Source organism: Oncorhynchus nerka, linkage group LG2, assembly GCF_034236695.1.
Source record: "Oncorhynchus nerka isolate Pitt River linkage group LG2, Oner_Uvic_2.0, whole genome shotgun sequence".
Taxonomy (NCBI): Eukaryota; Metazoa; Chordata; class Actinopteri; order Salmoniformes; family Salmonidae; genus Oncorhynchus; species Oncorhynchus nerka.
In genome coordinates, this window is record NC_088397.1 from 55,963,710 (window position 1) to 55,983,518 (window position 19,809).

General features: G+C 40.0%; 1 protein-coding gene across 1 annotated transcript in view; it reads right to left on the bottom strand.

The window, feature by feature from the left end:
* Window positions 1-19,809, bottom strand: part of LOC115145713 (synaptoporin-like) — a 32,996-nt gene that overhangs the window by 4,356 nt on the left and 8,831 nt on the right. Inside the window, exons 3-4 of the mRNA XM_029687238.2 lie at window positions 1,593-1,720; window positions 153-351 (exon numbers count right to left, since the gene is read on the bottom strand). Coding sequence (XP_029543098.1) covers window positions 153-351; window positions 1,593-1,720 — 327 coding nt within the window. The remainder of the gene's footprint in view (window positions 1-152; window positions 352-1,592; window positions 1,721-19,809) is intronic.

The window sequence follows — 19,809 nt, forward strand, 5'->3', positions numbered from 1 at the left end:
CAGATGTCAAAGGTGCAGGGACTGAGTATAATATAGAAAATATATTGTCTGTAATATATATTGGCACATGGAAGCACTACAAACACATAGCATACTATCTTATTCAAAATGTAGATTTGAACACGGAAAAGCGTGAAAGGTGAGCAGCTCACGATCAGAGGGCCTCGGTTATTTTCGCGGTACTTGTTCTGGAAGAAGATGTAGACTATGGTGGCCATGAAGGAGTAGAGGAAGGCGAACACAGCGATGGTGACAAAGAACTCAGCCGAGGAAGTGTAGTCCCCGATGAGAAAGAGCCTCTCCCTCCTCCTCCCCTCACACAGCGGAGCCTCGAAGGACACCTGGTGCAACCTTCCACAGAGAGGGGAACAGAGGAGTCTAAAACACCTGTAGTCACTCTTTAAATAATGGAGAAAATAAGTCTGTCAAAAGTAATCAAAAGACCACTGAGGCTCTTATATCGTGTGTCTCTGAGTGAAATATTAGCAAAGCTACCACTGACAGCATTTTAGACATCTTGTCTGGTGCTAATCAATGTGTTTGGCCTCAGCTTACACAGTGCTACACAGATGGATCTTAATTGCCTTGACTAAATCTTCCATATGGTGTTAGAAAATACATCTGACATTGTCTCAAATATTAAACCCACTAGGCTGGTGTTGAAACGTATACTTCACACGCACGCACATTCGTACGCAAATAAACAGTAACACATTGACCAAGAAGACATTTTAATGAGGGGCAATCGTTCTGGAGATGATGACTCCTATTCTCTTTGGATGATTTAAAATGTTAACGGGGCTGCACTGCACTCTTTTTACTGCTGCTGATCTTATCGACTCGTTCAGTCCGAAGAACAAATATTGACTCATTTCATTCATTTGAGTCAGTAATGCCAGACCGCGCAGGACCCCCTACCGGCGAACGATTAACTAAAAACAAATGATTCTACAAGCCTCTCGTTCATCATAGGGTGCTTATCGGAGCTGTCATTTGTGACTGGGATTTACAAAAATGTGCTTCAAACATTTGTGATGGCTAGGCATATAAATAAGATTATTTATTGATACCTTTGAAATTATGTTAAATTGCGGCAGCAACCAGATTAGATTGTGGATGACTCTTTTTGAAATTACTTGTCTACCGCGAGGGAGATAAGCACATAACGTTTGCGAACTGCAGCAGCCCCCCAATCGATTAATGAACGAGTTCGAGTTTGTTGAGCAAAGGCAGGCCGTGAAGTCTGTGTTTTGGTTTGACAAAGCTGTGTCCATCAATAACATTCAATAATCAATTAATTACATTCATTCTTGCACCATACGATAAATTATTAGTTGTAAATATGTATTTCTCACATAATAATCCGGCTGTATGATTCATTGTGGCAAGCAGGTCAAACTAAAATGAATGAGTCACTTGGAAAAATGTATCATGACCCTCGAGTCAGTAAAAAATAATAATAATAATAATTAATTTTATAATAAATAATAAAAATAAAAATAATAATAATTTAAAAAGAAAGAATCGTTTGCGAACTGCACATCACTAATTCGTATTATCTGTCTGAAATGTTACGAGAGAAAGTTTCGTACCTAAAAGGGTAGGAAAAATCGATGCCAATACTGAGGTTGCTGCTGGCCTTGTCAAGCTGGCAGTCCACACTAACCCACAGCTGTCCACTGTAGCCTCCACATGTCGCAAATGCAAAAATTGAAAAAAGCTGTTGAGAAACACAAACAAAAAGCACAACATTATTGAATTGGAACTCTGTTCAGGAGTAAATTGCCTAACCATTTAATAACTCATCTGTTTAAAGTCTGAGAGGACATGACTAAAGACCCAACAAACTGAGAACTAGAAGAACCTCAGGGATAACATGTCTTGCTGTCATTTCCTCTCAAATATTTATGCATCCATCAATTCAAATCAAACTTTATTTGTCACATGCGCCAAATACAACTAGTGTAGGTAGACCTTACTGTGAATTGCTTACTTATAAGCCATTAACCAACAGTGCAGTTCATGAAGAGTTAAGAAAATATTCACCAAATAAACTAAAGTAAAAATAAAAAAGGTTACACAATAACGAGGCTATATACAGGGGGTACTGGTACAGAGTCAGTGTGTGGGGGTACATGTTAGTTGAGGTCATTTGAACATGTAGGTAGGGGTGAAGTGACTGCATAGATAATAAACAGCAAGTAGCAGCAGAGCACAAAACAAATGTGTGTGGGGTGGGGGGGGGGGGGGGGGGTCAATGTAATAGTCCGGTGTCCATTTGATTAATTGTTCAGCAGTCTTATGGCTTGGGGGTAGAAGCTGTTAAGGAGCCTTTGGTCGTAGACTTGGCGCTAAGGTACCGCTTGCCGTGCGGTAGCAGAGAAAACAGTCTATAACTTGGGTGACTGGAGTCCATGACAATTTTATGTGCTTTCCTCTGACACCGCCTAGTATATCGGTCCTGGATGGCAGGAAGCTTGGCCCCAGTGATGTACTGGGCCGTACGCACTACCCTCTGTAGAGCCTTACGGTCAGATGCCGAGTAGTTGCCATACCAGGCGGTGATGCAACTGGTCACTATGCTCTCGATGGTGCAGCTGTATAACTTTTTGAGGATCTGGGGACCCATGCCAAATCAGCTGTCATGTCAAAGATAAACATGAAGGCCAAGCTAGCAGCACTAATCCCTCCAAACAATTGTTTTGTCTTCCGGCAGGCAAAGCAGTGTTCAATTTCAATTAGACCTCCTCCCACACACAGGTAATTCACATCCAGAACCACTATAGAAAAGGTCCATAGAGTTGGTGGAATTGCTGTTTAATTAATTGCCATTTGCGCAGCTGGGCCAGAGCGCTTTAATTAGGTCAGGCGGAAATGTCCGACAGATCTCATCTCATTAAAAGGAGGAAATCGTCCCAACTCTTGTCTAATCCAGACATTCTGTGCGTCCACGAATCAACCGATTCTGTTATCTTTCATCAAAACTATCTGTAGCAATCGGGAGAGCGGGTCCTCAGTTATTGTTTATAGTTATTACCGCAGAGCCCGGCTTGGAGCGCAAGCTTCAAACCTATTGTGTTATGTCAATGGACAATGATCACGGACCTATAGAACATCACAGGCCAATTATGCCATTGATATCTGGTTAAAATGTAACGAAATGACATGTACATATGAAAATAAACCTGGAAGGATGAAATATGAAATGTCATTATTATTTGGTGAATTGATAAATCCTGATATCAAACTGATTGAGATTATAGACTGAATAATTGATAACTGATCGATTTATTTGCATTATTATTCTCATGATTATGATTTATGGTTAGGATCCTAAATTACTCAATCATGATTCCTATTGAACTGAATGACCTAATTATGTTCATAATGATTGTTATGATTAGACTTTTGTGATTATGAATTTGATTGGATACATGTTATTCTGTTTCCTTTTGTTATGCAGCACAGACAGACTACCCAGTAAATAAATATACCACGTTGTGGTTTAAGGAATTCCTGCCTCAGTCTCCTCCAGTCCTCTGTCATCTTACCCATGACCACCTGTTCACCTTCACTATTGTCAGTCTGTCTAGCTACCCACACAGATTCCAATAATCGTTCAACCACTCTCTCTGTGGTGGACTCACCCTGCAGACTTATACAGAGGCAGCGATACGGCTATGGCTAACAATGTCTGGAGTACCCACCCAAGGAAGAGTGAGACAGGTTGAGAAAGACAGAGACACACAGAGAACGAAACAGAGAAGAAACCCTTCAACGTGAAGGATCTTTATAGTGTAAATTACAGGCCTGACAAAGTACAGTTGAAGACGGAAGTTTATATACACGTAGGTTGGAGTCATTAAAACTCGTTTTTCAACCACTCCACACATTTCTTGTAAACAAACTATAGTTTTGGCAAGTCGGGTTCGGACATCTACTTTTTGCATGACACAAATAATTTTTCCAACAATTGTTTACAGACAGATTATTTCACTTATAATTCACCGTATCACAATTCCAGTGGGTCAGAAGTTTACATACACTAAGTTAACCACTTGGAAAAATTCAGAAAATTATGTCATAGCTTTAGAAGCTTCTGATAGGCCAATTGACATCATTTGAGTCAATTGGAGGTGAACCTGTGGATGTATTTCAAGGCCTACCTTCACACTCAGTGCCTCTTTGCTTGACATCATGGGAAAATCAAAAGAAATCAGCCAAGACCTCAGAAAATAAATTGTAGACCTCCACAAGTCTGGTTCATCCTTGGGAGCAATTTACAAACACCTGAAGGTAGCACGTTCATCTGTACAAACAATAGTACGCAAGTATAAACACCATGGGACCACGCAGCCGTCATACCGCTCAAGGAGGAGACACATTCTGTCTCCTAGAGATGAACGTACTTTGGTGCAAAAAGTGCAAATCAAATCCAGAACAACAGCAAAGGATCTTGTGAAGATGCTGGAGGAAACGGGTACAAAAGTATCTATATCCACAGTAAAACGAGTCCTATATCGACATAACCTGAAAGGCCACTCAGCAAGGAAGAAGCCACTGCTCCAAAACCAGCATAAAAAAGCCAGACTACGGTTTTCAACTGCACATTGGGACAAAGATTGTACTTTTTGGAGAAATGTCCTCTGGTCTGAAGAAACAAAAATAGAACTGTTTGGCCATAATGACCATTGTTATGTTTGGAGGAAAAAGAGAGAGGTTTGCAAGCCAAATAACACCATCACAACAGTGAAGCATAGTGGTGGCAACATCATGTTGTGGGAGTGCTTTGCTGCAGGAGGTACTGGTGCCCTTCCCAAAATAGATGGCTTCATGAGGATGGACAATTATGTGGATATATTGAAGCAACATCTCAAGACATCAGTTGGTCGCAAATGGGTCTTCCAAATGGACAATAACCCCAAGCATATTTCCAAAATGGCTTAAGGACAACAAAGTCAAGGTATTGGAGTGGCCATCACAAAGCCCTGACCTCAATCCGACAGAAAATTTGTGGGCAGAACTGAAAAGGCGTGTGCGAGCAAGGAGGCCTACAAATCTGATTCAGTTACACCAGCTCTGTCAGGAGGAATGGGCCAAAATTCACCCATCTCACCTCATTTGCTCACATTTTTCTACTGTATTATTGACTGTATGTTTGTTTTACTCCATGCTCCATGGGTAACTCTGTGTTGTTATATGTGTCGAACTGCTTTGCTTTATCTTGGCCAGGTCGCAATTGTAAATGAGAACTTGTTCTCAACTTGCCTACCTGGTTAAATAAAGGTGAAAAATGTAAAAAATAAAAAATAAACTGAGTTTAAATGTATTCGGCTAAGGTGTATGTAAACTACCGACTTCAACTGTAAAACAGTCAGAGGAAATACTGTCATTAGAGAAAACAATAGTCATAATCATACTCAACAGGGAGAGTTAGGCAAGCATGGTCATTCTGTAGCAGTTGAGTAGGAAAGGGAAAGGGGGATACCTAGTCAGTTTTACAACTGAATGCATTCAACTGAAATGTGTCTTCCGCATTTATCCCAACCCCTCTGAATCAGAGAAGTGCGGGGGGCTGCCATAATCGACATCCACGTCTCCGGCGCCCAGGGAACAGTGGGTTAACGGCCTTGCTCAGGTGCAGAATGGCAGAACCTTTCTGGTCCAACGCTCTAACCAACTAGAGCAGGGCTGAACCCAGCAACCCTGCAGTAACAGGGCAAGAACAATACCTACGCCATTAAGGTCCAGACCTGTTGGCTGTAGCTGTGCTGTGCTGACATACAGATGGGCTATAATACTCCAATACACTTGTAATGTCTATGATTGGATCATTGAGGGAGATATGAGGGTCAGTACTGGAGTACCTTAAGGGAGGTGTTGGAAGAATGAGGAACAATAACATTTAATATGATTTAATACACGTCCTGTACTTAAAGCAACGTAGTGGTTTTGAGTGTGCTCCCTAATCCTAGAGCCTGGGGGATTGTTCTTCCTCTGAGGCCAGGACTAATGGGGTGTTACCAATTGTATCTGGGACTATCGGGAGGAATCACAGGCTGTGACAAATGCAGATGTGTAGTTTAATATTGCATAGGTTATCATTTCTATTGTAAAAATACAAACAAATAACTCTCTGTGGCAATGATAGAAGAAAATCCTACGGTTATAGGGAAAAAAACTGTGATTCCATGTATTCATTGTATCTGGTGAATTTCATGACGTAATTACAACCAAATGAAAGAAAGCAAAAGATACAACATCCCTTTGAGGTAACACCTCCCTGTCTATAGTTCTTCAGTGAGATGTTTCTAATACCTATGAAAACGCATATAGAGGTTCTACCTCAAGACGCAGATTAGTGTTATAAGCCTGACATGACAGCTTGGAGGTAGTTATATTAATCACAGTAGTCTACACCACTGAGCATTGAACCTCGGCTCCAAACTCTGTCTCAAACCAGGTATATGTACCCAGATACTTTTGTATAGTGTATCTGAGTGTATGTGGACACCCCTTCAAATTAGTGGATTTGGCTATTTCAGCCACACCTGTTGCTGACAGGTGTATAAAATCGAGCACACTGCCATGCAATCTCCACAGACAAACATTGGCAGTAGACTGGGCTTATTGTAGAGCTCAGTGACTTTCAACGAGGCACCGTCATAGGATGCCACCTTTCCAACTTGTCAAATTTTGGACCTGCTAGAGCTGCCCCAGTCAACTGCAAGTGCTGTTATTGTGAAGTGGAAATGTCTAGGATCAACAACAGCCGCAAAGTGCTAGGCCACACAGCTCACAAAACGGGACCGAGAACTGAAGAGCATAGCGCGTAAAAATCGTCTGTCCTCGGTTGCAACACTTACTACCGGAAGCAACACAACACTCCATCTGGAAGCAACATCAGCACAAGAACTGTTCGTCTGGAGCTTCATGAAATGGGTTTCCCTGGCCGAGCAGCCTCACACAAGCCTAAGATCACCATGCGCAATGCCAAGTGTCGGCTGGAGAGGTGTAAAGCTGGAAGCCATTGGACTGGAGAAGTGGAAACGATCTCTGGAGTGATGAATCTGGGTTTGGCAGATGCTAGGAGAAAGCTCCCTGCCCGAATGCATAGTGCGAACTCTAAAGTTTGGTGGAGGAGGAATAATGGTTTTGGCTAGGCCCCTTAGATCCAGTGAAGGGAAATCTTAACACTACAGCATAACACTACACATTCTAGACGATTCTGTGCTTCCAACTTTGTATCAACAGTTTGGGGAAGGCCCTTTCCTGTTTCAGCATGAGGTCCACGCAGAAAGTGTTTGTTGAAAAAGAGGGCACCCACGGAACACATGTTAATTGAATCAGGCACCAACAAAACAGACATAGGATGGAAGAAATTGGAGAGAACTAGCGTATGATGGACAGTGGCCTATGTTCCATGAAGAGCAATGGGCCTAATACTTGTTGGATTATACTTTGTTTTTGCCTCTGTGGTTTGACGAAATTATGTTGAACTACTTCAGTTAAGCACTCTAAAGATGAATCTCACTAGTTATTTCCTTGTCTCCTCTCCTTCATACCCACTGATCTGAAAAACAGCCTAGTTTCTTCATCAAAGACACAGGGTAGAGTCCCCCCAAGCGGTAAAGAGAGAAGCAGCAGTACCTCCACTACAAGTCCCTCTCAATGCATCTCAGCAGGACACACCATCTCCTACTCTTTATCTTGGTTTCTCCAAGCCCATTTTCCATATAAAGCTATTTGCCTACAGGCTGCTCAAAACCATGATCACCATAATCAGAGCTGAGACCTACTTAGCATGCAGCTCCATTCCGCCATTACAGGCAGCTGGATGGCCAGCTTGCCAAAAGGAGGAGAGTTGGCAGTTTGGTTTCAATTCCTGGAAAGGCTGATTAAATGTCTTCTGACATTTTCAGATAATGCAGTTTGACCTCACACACTCACCTGGGTACGAGCGTCAGTATTGACTAACTGGTCTATTAACCAATTTACTGCCTGGTGCTCAGGCTGAGGTCTTTTCAAACAGCTCATAATTTTCACAACTTCACAGTATTATTCCAACCTCATATCGCAGAAATGCACTGAGTATACAAAACATTAAGAACACCTGCTCTTTCCATGACATAGACTGACTGACCAGGTAAATCGCAGTGAAAGCTATGATCCCTTATTGATGTGGGGGGTGGGGTGTTCCTAATGTTTGGTATACTCAATATATATATGTAAATCACAGGGAAATCATGTTTTAGCCTGCACTGGGCCATTAAGAGTGTACCGTTCAGTTTGCTTCCCTCTACTGGAGGTAATGGGTACTACTGAGCACTAACTACAGTGAAGATGGAAGCCCTTCCATTAACGGACAATTAATTGAAAACATTTAACTTTTAATAACCCTAAATGCGGCATTTAAAACTGTTACAAAAGAGAGTGAAAGTGCATGCTTGAACTAATGTACAATAACTGAACATCACATTCGTCATGTGCTGTACACCACATATTGCCACAGCCACTATCAGGTGATCCGTGCCACCTTGTGGTGGTAAATGGATAATAAGGGGAAGGTAGTGTAGTAAGTAGGTAGTGTAGTAAGTAGGTAGTGTAGTAAGTAGGTAGTGTAGTAAGTAGGTTGTGTTGTAAGTAGGTAGTGTAGTAAGTAGGTAGTGTTGTAAGTAGGTTGTGTAGTAAGTAGGTAGTGTAGTAAGTAGGTAGAGTAGTAGGTAGGTAGTGTAGTAAGTAGGTAGAGTAGTAAGTAGGTAGTGTAGTAAGTAGGTAGTGTAGTAAGTAGGTAGTGTAGTAAGTAGGTCGTGTAGTAAGTAGGTAGTGTAGTAAGTAGGTAGACCGTGCAGTCCAGTGTGGGAAGTGTTTCATTAATAGAGCTGTAATGTGTTCCTGGTTAGGTTGCTGGCTGAGACAGCTTTATGTCATCTCCTTCTTTAATTAACTGAGCTTCATATATCCACAGTGCATGAGAGATTGTGTGTGTGTGTGTGTGTGTGTGTGTGTGTGTGTGTGTGTGTGTGAGAGAGAGAGAGAGAGCGAGAGAGAGAGAGACCCAATCACAATTCACAGAATCATGAAAAATAAAAAATCCTAATTTCATTCTGCATGACACACGCCTATCCTGCATAAATCAAAGATCGATAAAGGTAACGAAATCTCCATCTGGCCATCCCATAGTCCTGCTCTCTGTCCTCTCCAAAGCAGTACAGTGGCTCCATCTGTGTGCTAGCTGCCATGGAGCATTTTGTATTCTCCCTAAGGTGGCATTGCAAGAGAGGAGCACATACGGTGTCCAGCAGTGAGCAGAACAGGATGATAGGCTAAGAGAGGACATTCTAAAGCACATCTACAATGTACTGTATCAGTCTCTCCGTTTCCCAAGGTATACTGTAAGTCACTTGTCATTGTCAAATTTCAAGCACAGAGAAACACAGCAGGATGGCAGAAACAAATACATTCAGTGCTTTAAGTTCTGCGATATGGCATCTACCTCTAACATCACACTGTTCTGGTTGAGAGGGATCAGGGGCTTATGAAAAGCAAACAAGCACACACAAACAACCCACGGTGCACAGATGTCAGTTCAACGTCTAGTTATGATTTACATTTGGTTGAGTTGTCAACTAACATTTCTTTATTAAAATGTGAAATCAACAAAAAGTGTCACCATGTCATTGGATTTAGGTGAAAAATTAGGTGAAAAAAATCCAATCAGTTTCCCACATCGATCCAACGTCACATGACATTTTTTGTTCGAAACGACAAAGAAACCATGTTAATTCAGTTTTTTCGCAGTGGGAGTGTTGGGTAGTAACAGATTACATGTAACGGGGATTATGTAATCTGATTACAAAAAATAACTAATCAACCCAGATTACTTTTTTTATTTTTATGAATCGGATTACATTCTTAAAAACAGCCAATTACATTTGGGACAATTTGATAAAACTGTGTCATCATTGTTGTCATTTAGCGCACCATTAAGACTTCTCACATGCTCTCAGAAATGATATTGTTCTGCTGATTGCCCTTGAAGGGTGGATGGCTTTTGGATTCAAACTGGTTGAATGAATAGAGGCTTCCAAAACATTTACACCTTGCTCAATGGTCAATCAGACAGCAGTCTGGACTACAGAGTTCCTTTGCTTTGAAGCAGTGCAGTTTCACTCTCTCTCTCACGCCTTTGTGAAATGCTTTCTGATTGTACAATATTTCAAAATGTAATTGCGGGAAAAACACTGTATTGAAAGCAACAACTATTGTTACTGTTGAAGAAAAAAGGGTCCCAGCTTTCTGGTCTGAATTGTATTTCATATTGAAAAAAGGGCACTCACAGCAATTAAAGGTGGGTGGCGTCATGCCTCTCCTGTGAAGATCTGAAGGATCAGGTTACAGTGGGTTGGCTCTACGCTCTCTCGTAGAGTGGGAGAGCGGGAAGTCGGCTGTTTCATGACAGTCGTAAATACAGAAACTCCTTTCCCCACTCTGCCAAAATGAAAGTTGGAATCCCTTTGTTACCAGAGAGAAATACTTTTCAGTACAGTAACCTCAAAAGGTTATATATATTTCTGTATTCCAACCAGTTTTAATGGTCCGTGTGTATTTAAACAATAACCATGTCCAACATTTACTGTGTGGTGATATCATTAGACGTTATAATGGAAACACTAACTTTAAGAGCTTTCACAACGTATTTATCAGATTTACATCTAGCTGTTGTGGGGTGGCAGGTAGCCTAGTGGTTAGAGTGTTGGGCCAGTAACCCGAAAGGTTGCTGGATTGAATCCCCGAGCTGACAAGGTAAAAATCTGTTGTTCTGCTCCTGAACAAGGCAGTTAACCCACAATTCCTTGGTAGGCTGTCATTGTAAATTTGAATTTCTTAACTGACTTGCCTAGTTAAATAAAATAACATAAGATTAAATATTTGTGAGAAGATTAAATGTGACTTTAGTATTCTAAATGAGAAAATGTTAGTTTTTTATGTAAAGATTATCCAGTCAGTGGCCACGCCATCATGAGCACAGCTATTATAGCCAAACGTCATTGAATGCCCCTTTCCACAGAGTTAATAAAAGGACTTGTGACAAAATGTACATTTAGTCAAGATAACGCAGGGATGCGGTCCCCACGTTGAAATGGCTACCACTCTATAGACCAAGCAGACTAAGGCATGAGCCGGATGTTGCAAAATGCTTTAAACAACTGCATTACCAAAGGACAAGACCAGAGAGCATGTAGCAGTAGCTACATGTTGAAATGGTTAAAGACATCTACAAACTAAAGACCAATTAGACTGGTAAACGCATCCAATCTAAGAACAATGGTACTCTGAAAGATCCATTCTCAAGAACATTTCCAAATGGTACTCTGACGTATCTATTATAAAAAGCTAGTGGTTCCTCCTTTAAAAGTTGCGTCATACTGCGGCACACCTTGCGTGCTGCCGCAGCATTCTGTGGCATGTCATTTAACTGTCAGCCATTTTTTCTGTTATTGCAAGTTTGACAACCAGAGGGAATCTTTGAGAAGCACTTGATAATATTCCGAATTGTCACGGTCGTCGTATACAGGAGACCAAGGTGCAGCGTTGTAAGCGTGCATACTTCTTTAATCAAAGAAATACTGAACAAAACAACAAAACCATGAAGCTAATATGGCTAGTGCAGACAGGCAACTAAACATAGAATAACAACCCACAAAATACCCAAAGAATATGGCTACCTAAATATGGTCCCCAATCAGAGACAACGATAAACAGCTGTCTCTGATTGAGAACCAATCTAGGCAACCATAGACATATAAACACCTAGACTTACAAAAACCCCTAGACATACAAAACCCCTAGACATACAAAAACCCATAGACAATACAAAAACTAAACAAACTACCCTCGTCACATCCTGACCTAACCAAAATAATAAAGAAAACAAAGATAACTAAGGTCAGGGCGTGACACGTATTGGCATTACCAGAGAATTTAAAACCTTATAACATAGTATATGGGATTGATTTTTATGAAATTTTGCTGAATTAATTTGATTAATATTATGATGTTTCTATTCAGAGATAAACGAAAAACGAAACCCTCAGGGTCTATTGTTCAGCTATTAGCCCCTCTCCCTAATTTGCAACAAACTGTTGTTGTTCCCATCTCGTTCCTTTCCCTCTTCCAGGTGTCATCATTCTGCGCCTGAGTGGCTCGCTTGTGGGCGTGCTGTCAGGATATGGCAGCATCTTCGGTGGTGCGTCAAGAATTCTGCATACAGTATCAAGTTTGTATGAAGTTGTGGCTATTCACAGACAAATTGTTATATGCTATGGAGGTATATTTGTGTCTTTTTGTCGAGAGCAATTTCTTTTCTTTTCTAGAAAAATAATTGTTCTGAAAGCAACCTTTTTCCGACACAAAGGAAGGCATAGCGGACACCTACGAAGAAGGACTGTGTGATGATGACATCTCAGGTAAGCAGCACTGGGCGTTCTTCCGTCCAACTTTTACATTGCTAGTAGTTAGCTCCTACGATTCAGTGTCGGTTCATAACATTCTACTATATTACTTACATACAGTGCAATAAAGTATTCATCCCACTTGGCATTTTTCCTATTTTGTTGCATTACAACCTGTAATTGAATTTGATTTTTATTTGGATTTCATGTAATGGACATACACAAAATTGTCCAAATTGGTGAAGTGAAATGAAAAAAATTACTTGTTTCAAAAAATGCAAAAAAATAACAAACGGAAAAGTGGTGTGTGCATATGTATTCACCCCCCCATATGTATTCACCCCCGATATGTATTCACCCCCCATATGTATTCACCCCCATATGTATTCACCCCCCATATGTATTCACCCCTGAAGCCCCTAAATAAGATCTGGTGCAACCAATTACCTTCAGAAGTCACATATTTAGTTAGATTGCACACAGATGGACTTTATTTAAGTGTCACATGACCTGTCACATGATCTCATTATATATACACCTGTTCTGAAAGGCCCCAGAGTCTGCAACACCACTAAGCAAGGGGTACCACCAAGCAAGCAGCACCATGAAGACCAATGAGCTCTCCAAACAGGTCAGGGACAAAGTTGTGGAGAAGTACAGATCAGGGTTGGAATATTTAAAACATATCCAGAACCCACGGACCAAGCAATGAAGACATTAATCAGAGAGGTAACAAAGAGCCCAAAGATAACCCTGAAGGAGCTGCAAAGCTCCACAGCGGAAATTGGAGTATCTGTCCATAGGACCACTTTAAGCCGTACACTCCACAGAGCTGGGCTTTACGGAAGAGTTGCCAGAAAAAAAGGCATTGCTTAAAGAAAAAAATAAGCAAACATGTTTGGTGTTCGCCAAAAGGCATGCGGGAGACTCCCCAAACATATGGAAGAAGGTACTCTGGTCAGATGAGATTAAAATGTAGCTTTTCGGCCATCAAGGAAAAGGTATGTCTGGCTCAACCCCAACATCTCTCATCATCCAGAGAACAGAATCCACACAGTGAAGCATGGTGGTGGCAGCATCATGCTGTGGGGATGTTTTTCATCTGCAAAGACTAGGAAATTGTTCAGAATTGAAGGAATGACGAATGGCACTAAATACAGGGAAATTCTTGAGGGAAACCTGTTTCAGTCATCCAGAGATTTGAGACAGGGACGGAGGTTCACCTTCCAGCAGGACAATGACACTAAGCATACTGCTAAAGTAACACTTGAGTGATTGAATGGGAAACATTTAAATGTCTTGGAATGGCTTAGTCAAAGTCCAGACCTCAATCCAATTGAGAATCTGTGGTATGACTTAAAGATTGCTGTACACCAGTGGAACCCATCCAACAATGTTGCCTTGAAGAATGGGCAAACATACCAGTGGCTAGATGTGCCAAGCTTATAGAGACATACCCCAATAGACTTGCAGCTGTAATTGCTGCAAAAGGTGGCTCTACAAAGTATTAACTTTGGGGGGGTGAATAGTTATAAACGCTCAAGTTCTGTTTTTTCTTATTTCTTTTTTGTTTCACAATAGATAATATTTAGCATCTTCAAAGTGGTAGGCATGTTGTGTAAATCAAATGATACAACCCCCACCATTTAATTTTTATTTTTTTAAATCCAGGTTGTAAGGCAACAAAATAGGAAAAATGCCAAGGTGGGTGAATACTTTCACAAGCCACTGCAAATACCATAGAATGATAAATCATGCAATTATTATTTCCAAGCTAACTAAAAGCATTTAGCTACGAATCCCTGTTCTCGCCATTTTCAGTTGAATGAATCTAACTTTCTTTCATGGCAACTCATAAGCAGGCCATGTCATATTTGTTTCATAGTCGATATATAATCATATTTCATGACAGTGTAATTGTTAGCTTTTTTTTTTTACAGAGGGATGAAAGAACACAATATATCTGTCAGGGAATGCTATTCTGATATGTCAGATGAAGAGTTAGACCAGAAAGTCAGGGCCATTAATGCAAGGATGCCCAATGTGGGCTTTAGAATGGTCAAAGAAGTCTCAGAGCAATGGGCCATCGTGTACAATGGAGAAAAGTTAGAGAGTCTTTGCAGTGTGTAGATGGTGCAGGTATCATTGCATATTTCCCATCAACGAATGAACAACCACTCTACCAGTCTGGCGTTAAGCTTTCTGTGCTGTATTGACGTATCCTGAAAATGGCATCTGCTCCTTTAGATTGAACGGTTATATCTCAGTTATTGTTTTCATATCTACAGAAAAATAAGCAATTTTCTTTACTTTCGGAGAGCGAGCTGATCAAGGGGTCGAAAATGTAGCTATTGCCAGATGCTCACTGTTCGAGGAACAGGCCGTGGAAGCTTTATTGCTGGCAAAAGTGTCCATCACCAGAGGTAATTAAACTATTCTGTGTTTTTCTCTCTTCCTCTCTGCCTGTCTTGTTGTACATGGAACCAGTCTCACATGGATTAATTTAAAAACCCTTAAGATGTCAGCTGCTAATTTTCAGATTTACACCACATGAACACATCCATTTTCACTGGACTATCTGTTGCTATCTGTTGCTGCCAAGTCATAATTTCCCTGGGGGTTAGCCTTGCAATAACCAAGTGGTGAGACACAGCCCTCTATATTTAAATGTTTCAGGTACACTCCGATAGGTGTCTGCATCACATACAGTATCTTCTATTGACATTATCTTCTATTGTTTATCCTCATGTGTCTGTTTTTCAGCATAAAGTACTCTGTAGCCACTTATTGTGGACATCAGGTGAGACCACACACACACAATAACAGTCTCTCTCCTTCACTTCATCCCTCTCCCCCTTCTCTCTAAATCCTCTAGGTTATATCAGCTGTGTGTGTTGGAGAACCCCTCCCGCATCTGAACTGGCTGACACAGCATGATCATAGGGGAGAGGTCACTTGGTCGGGTCAACAGGAAGTATTATTAAAAATATGCTTTACATTGAAATACAGATAGAGATGTAGTAGTCCCAGAGTTAATGATCCAAGGTCAGTATTCCATTCACCTCCTGATGATTATGATGACTGACCGTGTTAGAATAAAAAAAACAAGGCCTAATCATGCTCTCTCTCTCTATCCATATGTCTCTCGACAGCAGGTATGTTTTGATGTGAGAGAGGAAGCCAGTCCCGTCATCACCACCTTAATAACTTCTTATGGATAGGGGGCAGCATTTTCACGTTTGGATGAAACGTGTGCCCAGAGTAAACTGCCTCCTACTCAGTCCCAGATGCAAATATATGCATGATATTAGTATTATTGGATAGAAAACACTCTGAAGTTTCTAAAACTGTTTGAACGATGTCTGTGAGTATAACAGAACTTATATAGCAGGCAAAAACCTGAGACAAAATCCAACCAGGAAGTGGGAAATCTGAGGTTTGTAGGTTTTCAACTCAGCCCCTATTGAATATACAGTGGGATATGGGTCATCTTGCACTTCCTACGGCTTCCACTAGATGTCAACAGTCTTTAGAACGTTGTTTCAGGCTTCTACTGTGAAGGGGGGTGAATGAGAGGGGAATGAGTCAGAGGTCTGCCAGCAGCCTCGGTCTCGTGATACGCGGTCATGACAAAGTTACCTCTCGTTCCATTGCTTTTCTACAGACAAATGAATTCTCCGGTTGGGACATTATTGAACATTCATGATAAAAACATCCTAAAGATTGATTCTATACATCGTTTGATTTGTTTCTACGACCAGTAATATAACTTTTTGGAATTTTCGTCTGACATTTCCGCTGGACTTGCCCGCGCCTCGTGAGTTTCGATTTGTTTACTAAACGCCCTAACAAAAGGAGGAATTTGGACATAAATGATGGACTTTATGGAACAAATCAAACATTTATTGTGGAACTGGGATTCCTGGGAGTGCATTCTGATGAAGATCATCAAAGGTAAGTGAATATTTATAATGCTATTTCTGAATTATGTTGACTCCAACATGGCGGATATATTCTTGGGTTGTGTATGTCGTCTGAGCGCCGTACTCAGATTATTGCATGATTAGCTTTTTCCGTAAAGTTTTTTTGAAATCTGACACAGATGTTGCATTAAGAAGTATATCTTTAAATCTGTGAATAACACTTGTATCTTTTATTAATGTTTATTATGAGTATTTCTGTGATTTGATGTGGTTCTGTGCAAATTCACGGGATGTTTTGGAGGCAAAGCCAAATGTAAACTGAGGTTTTTGGATATAAATATGAACTTGATCGAACAAAACATACATGTATTGTGTAACATGATGAAGAATATCAAAGGTTAGTGATTAATGTTTTTTGTGACTCCCTTCTTTGCTTGGAAAATCACTGTATGCTTTCTGTGACTAGTTGCTGACCTAACATAATGATATGTTCTGCTTTCGCCAAAAAGCTTTTTTGAAATCGGACACTGTGGTTGGATTAACAAGAATTGTAACTTTAAAATGGTGCCTAATACTTGTATGTTTGAGAAAATTGAATTATGAGATTTCTGTTGATTGAATTTGACACCCTGCAATTTCATTGGCTGTTGGCGAGGGGTTCCACTAGCGGAACGGGGTTCTACACCTCTCCCACCTCGTCTTTGTTCCTTGTTTTATAATGCACACCATATGTGCATAGAAGTAGAGATTGAACTTGTATTTATAATATAATATTACAATTATCATAATTATAATGTATGTATTATGTATTTGTAACACCTGGATAATGAACTTCTTTCAATAAAGCGTTTCACATTCTCCACGGGTTGAAATTAAGTATCTCATTGAAATACTATCCTGTGTCCTCAGATTAATGCAGATGAAGGGAGTTAGATATGCAGTTTTTTTCTGTATATATGAATTACAAATCAGCCTTTACTTAAATCATGTTTCTAGTCTATTGCACATGCAGACACAGCATCATTCAAAGAATGGAGTTTGATATGACTGAAAAATAATGTCTCAGAGATTCATACCTGAACTGCACATTTATTTGCCAAGGAAGAGTACATGATCAGTGAATATATTCAATGTACAGGCTACAATGTGGGAATCTCATGCGTGGTAATTACTACAGTACATGTGTATATAGGACTTGCATCCTTGGCACAATAAAGTTATTATATTCTACTCTATCCATAGGCTTCACTAATGCCATTCAGCCTTGAAGTTGATACAACAAGTATGATAGCGGAGATTCATAGATTTGTATGAATATTAGTTCAGAACCTAATGTTTTGGGGTCCATACACAGATCGGCTACATACTGTAGCTAGCCACCCATCCATAGGCATACAGTTATTTTCATCATCCACTACACTAAGTAAGTAAATAGTTAGCTAGTTATGTTACTTCAGCTGCATTGCAAGGCAAGCTTATACAATTGTACATTCAATTTGCAGTAAATGTTTTAGCTAGCTAGATTCTTCACATTCACTGTTTCACAAGATGGCAGCCTGGTTTGCTGGTTTTCTCAGGAGTCCCTAAAACATTAAACAACACAAATTACAAATGAATTCTCATGTAATAACACTAGCTAGCTAGCTGGCTAATGTTAGCTTGTCAGATAACTTCCTAAATAGCGATTTCGTAAATGTACTTTATGACAAAAAAATATGGACAAACGTTTGTCTCTACATAAACTAACATATTCCTCTCAATTGTAAATTTTTTCTTGACTCGTTATGACATTATAACTACTTACATTTGGTTCCACCGTAATGTTTTGTCAGCCATCTTCACCTAGGGACGGGTGGCTTGTTTCATTGGAACCACTCGATATGATTGGTCATATAAAAACCTTAGAGCACTAATTATGCATTTGGGTCCCAACTCCCCCTTGTGGTGGTCTGGAGCAATGAAGCCATGATGCTGGGTACCTCTAAGTCCCATGGTGTAAGCTCACAACTTTTAAAAGAGGAACCACTGTAAGACTACAAAATACTTTGATCTCTGGTGAACCACCAGAGACTTTCTGTCGACTGACTATCCAGCAGACGAACCGGCGATCGCAGAGAGGGACAACAAAGGCATACACTCGTAAATATGTAAATCACAATTTATTTTCGAATGGGCGGTTATTCATGTTCAAAGTATTAGCATTTCCATGAGTGTAGTTATTGACTGTAGGGACATGGGTCCTCTGAGTTTCCCACTCTTTAGCTGGCCCCACCCCTTTCCTTTGTCTACCAAGCCGTCATATCGGCTTAGCCCACTAGGGACTTTTCAGTGTATTATGTCGGTAACCAATGTATAACTATTGTGTGTGTGTGTTTATGTAATTCTGTGATTGATTAGTTAGTTAGTAAATAAATAATTAAGCCAATTTGTATATCGCTGATTCATAATTTGTTAGGGTGCATGCAGATATCCAAGGGTTTGTAACATTTAGGAATGAGACTGATGAGGTAATAATAACATTAATAAGTGACTATAATAAATAAGATATGAAAATATCGGAAGAGTCAATTTGGGAAATAGAGACTCTTTAAACATTTTCTCGTGGTGCCCTGACTTCCTAGTTAATTAAAGTTTACATGATTACTTTAATCACGTTAGGAATAATTACACATAGAGAATTGATTTGATAATATAACAGTCTTCATATTTAATGATCGTCACGCTACGACAGTGCATAGGCCGATACATGATAGTTATTGTTAGATATCAATTAAACAGCTAACTATCAGTGATATTAGGCTATATTTAGAGTTAGCGATCTAGCTAACCACTCCCTAAGGTGATTAACTAGCCCCAAATGAATTAGCCTATGTGATATTAGTCCCCAAATAGATGTAGACAAATTCATCTCAATTTAACAAAAACATCTGAAAATTCTGGACCCCTATTTTGATACTAAAATAATAACAATTTCCTAGTTGTCAAAACCCAAATTCATGACAATCACTGGTTGCACATAAAAATATATGGAATCATGCTGTTGTGCTTGAATAATACAATTTTAGTAGTCTAATACACGTATTAATGAAACACTTTGAATGATTTTATAATATAATAAGGCTACTATTTATTTATTATGTGACCCCATTGCAATTGTAGTGCGACCAACTGTAAATGTTAGTATGGGACCCTGTGACTATGCTCTTACACATACGTGAATTAAAGGATCTTTAGGCTATGCTCCCACACTAGACCCCAAATGGGAAATACAACTAAATGTTTTAAACGTTTTAAAATATGTCTCTTAAAAAATATGTTTTTAAATGTTTTAAGTAATCAAAAAGTAATCAGATTACGTTAACGATGACTTTATTTTTCATGCAACTGTAATCAGTAACGGATTACATTTATCAAGTAACCTGCCCAACCAT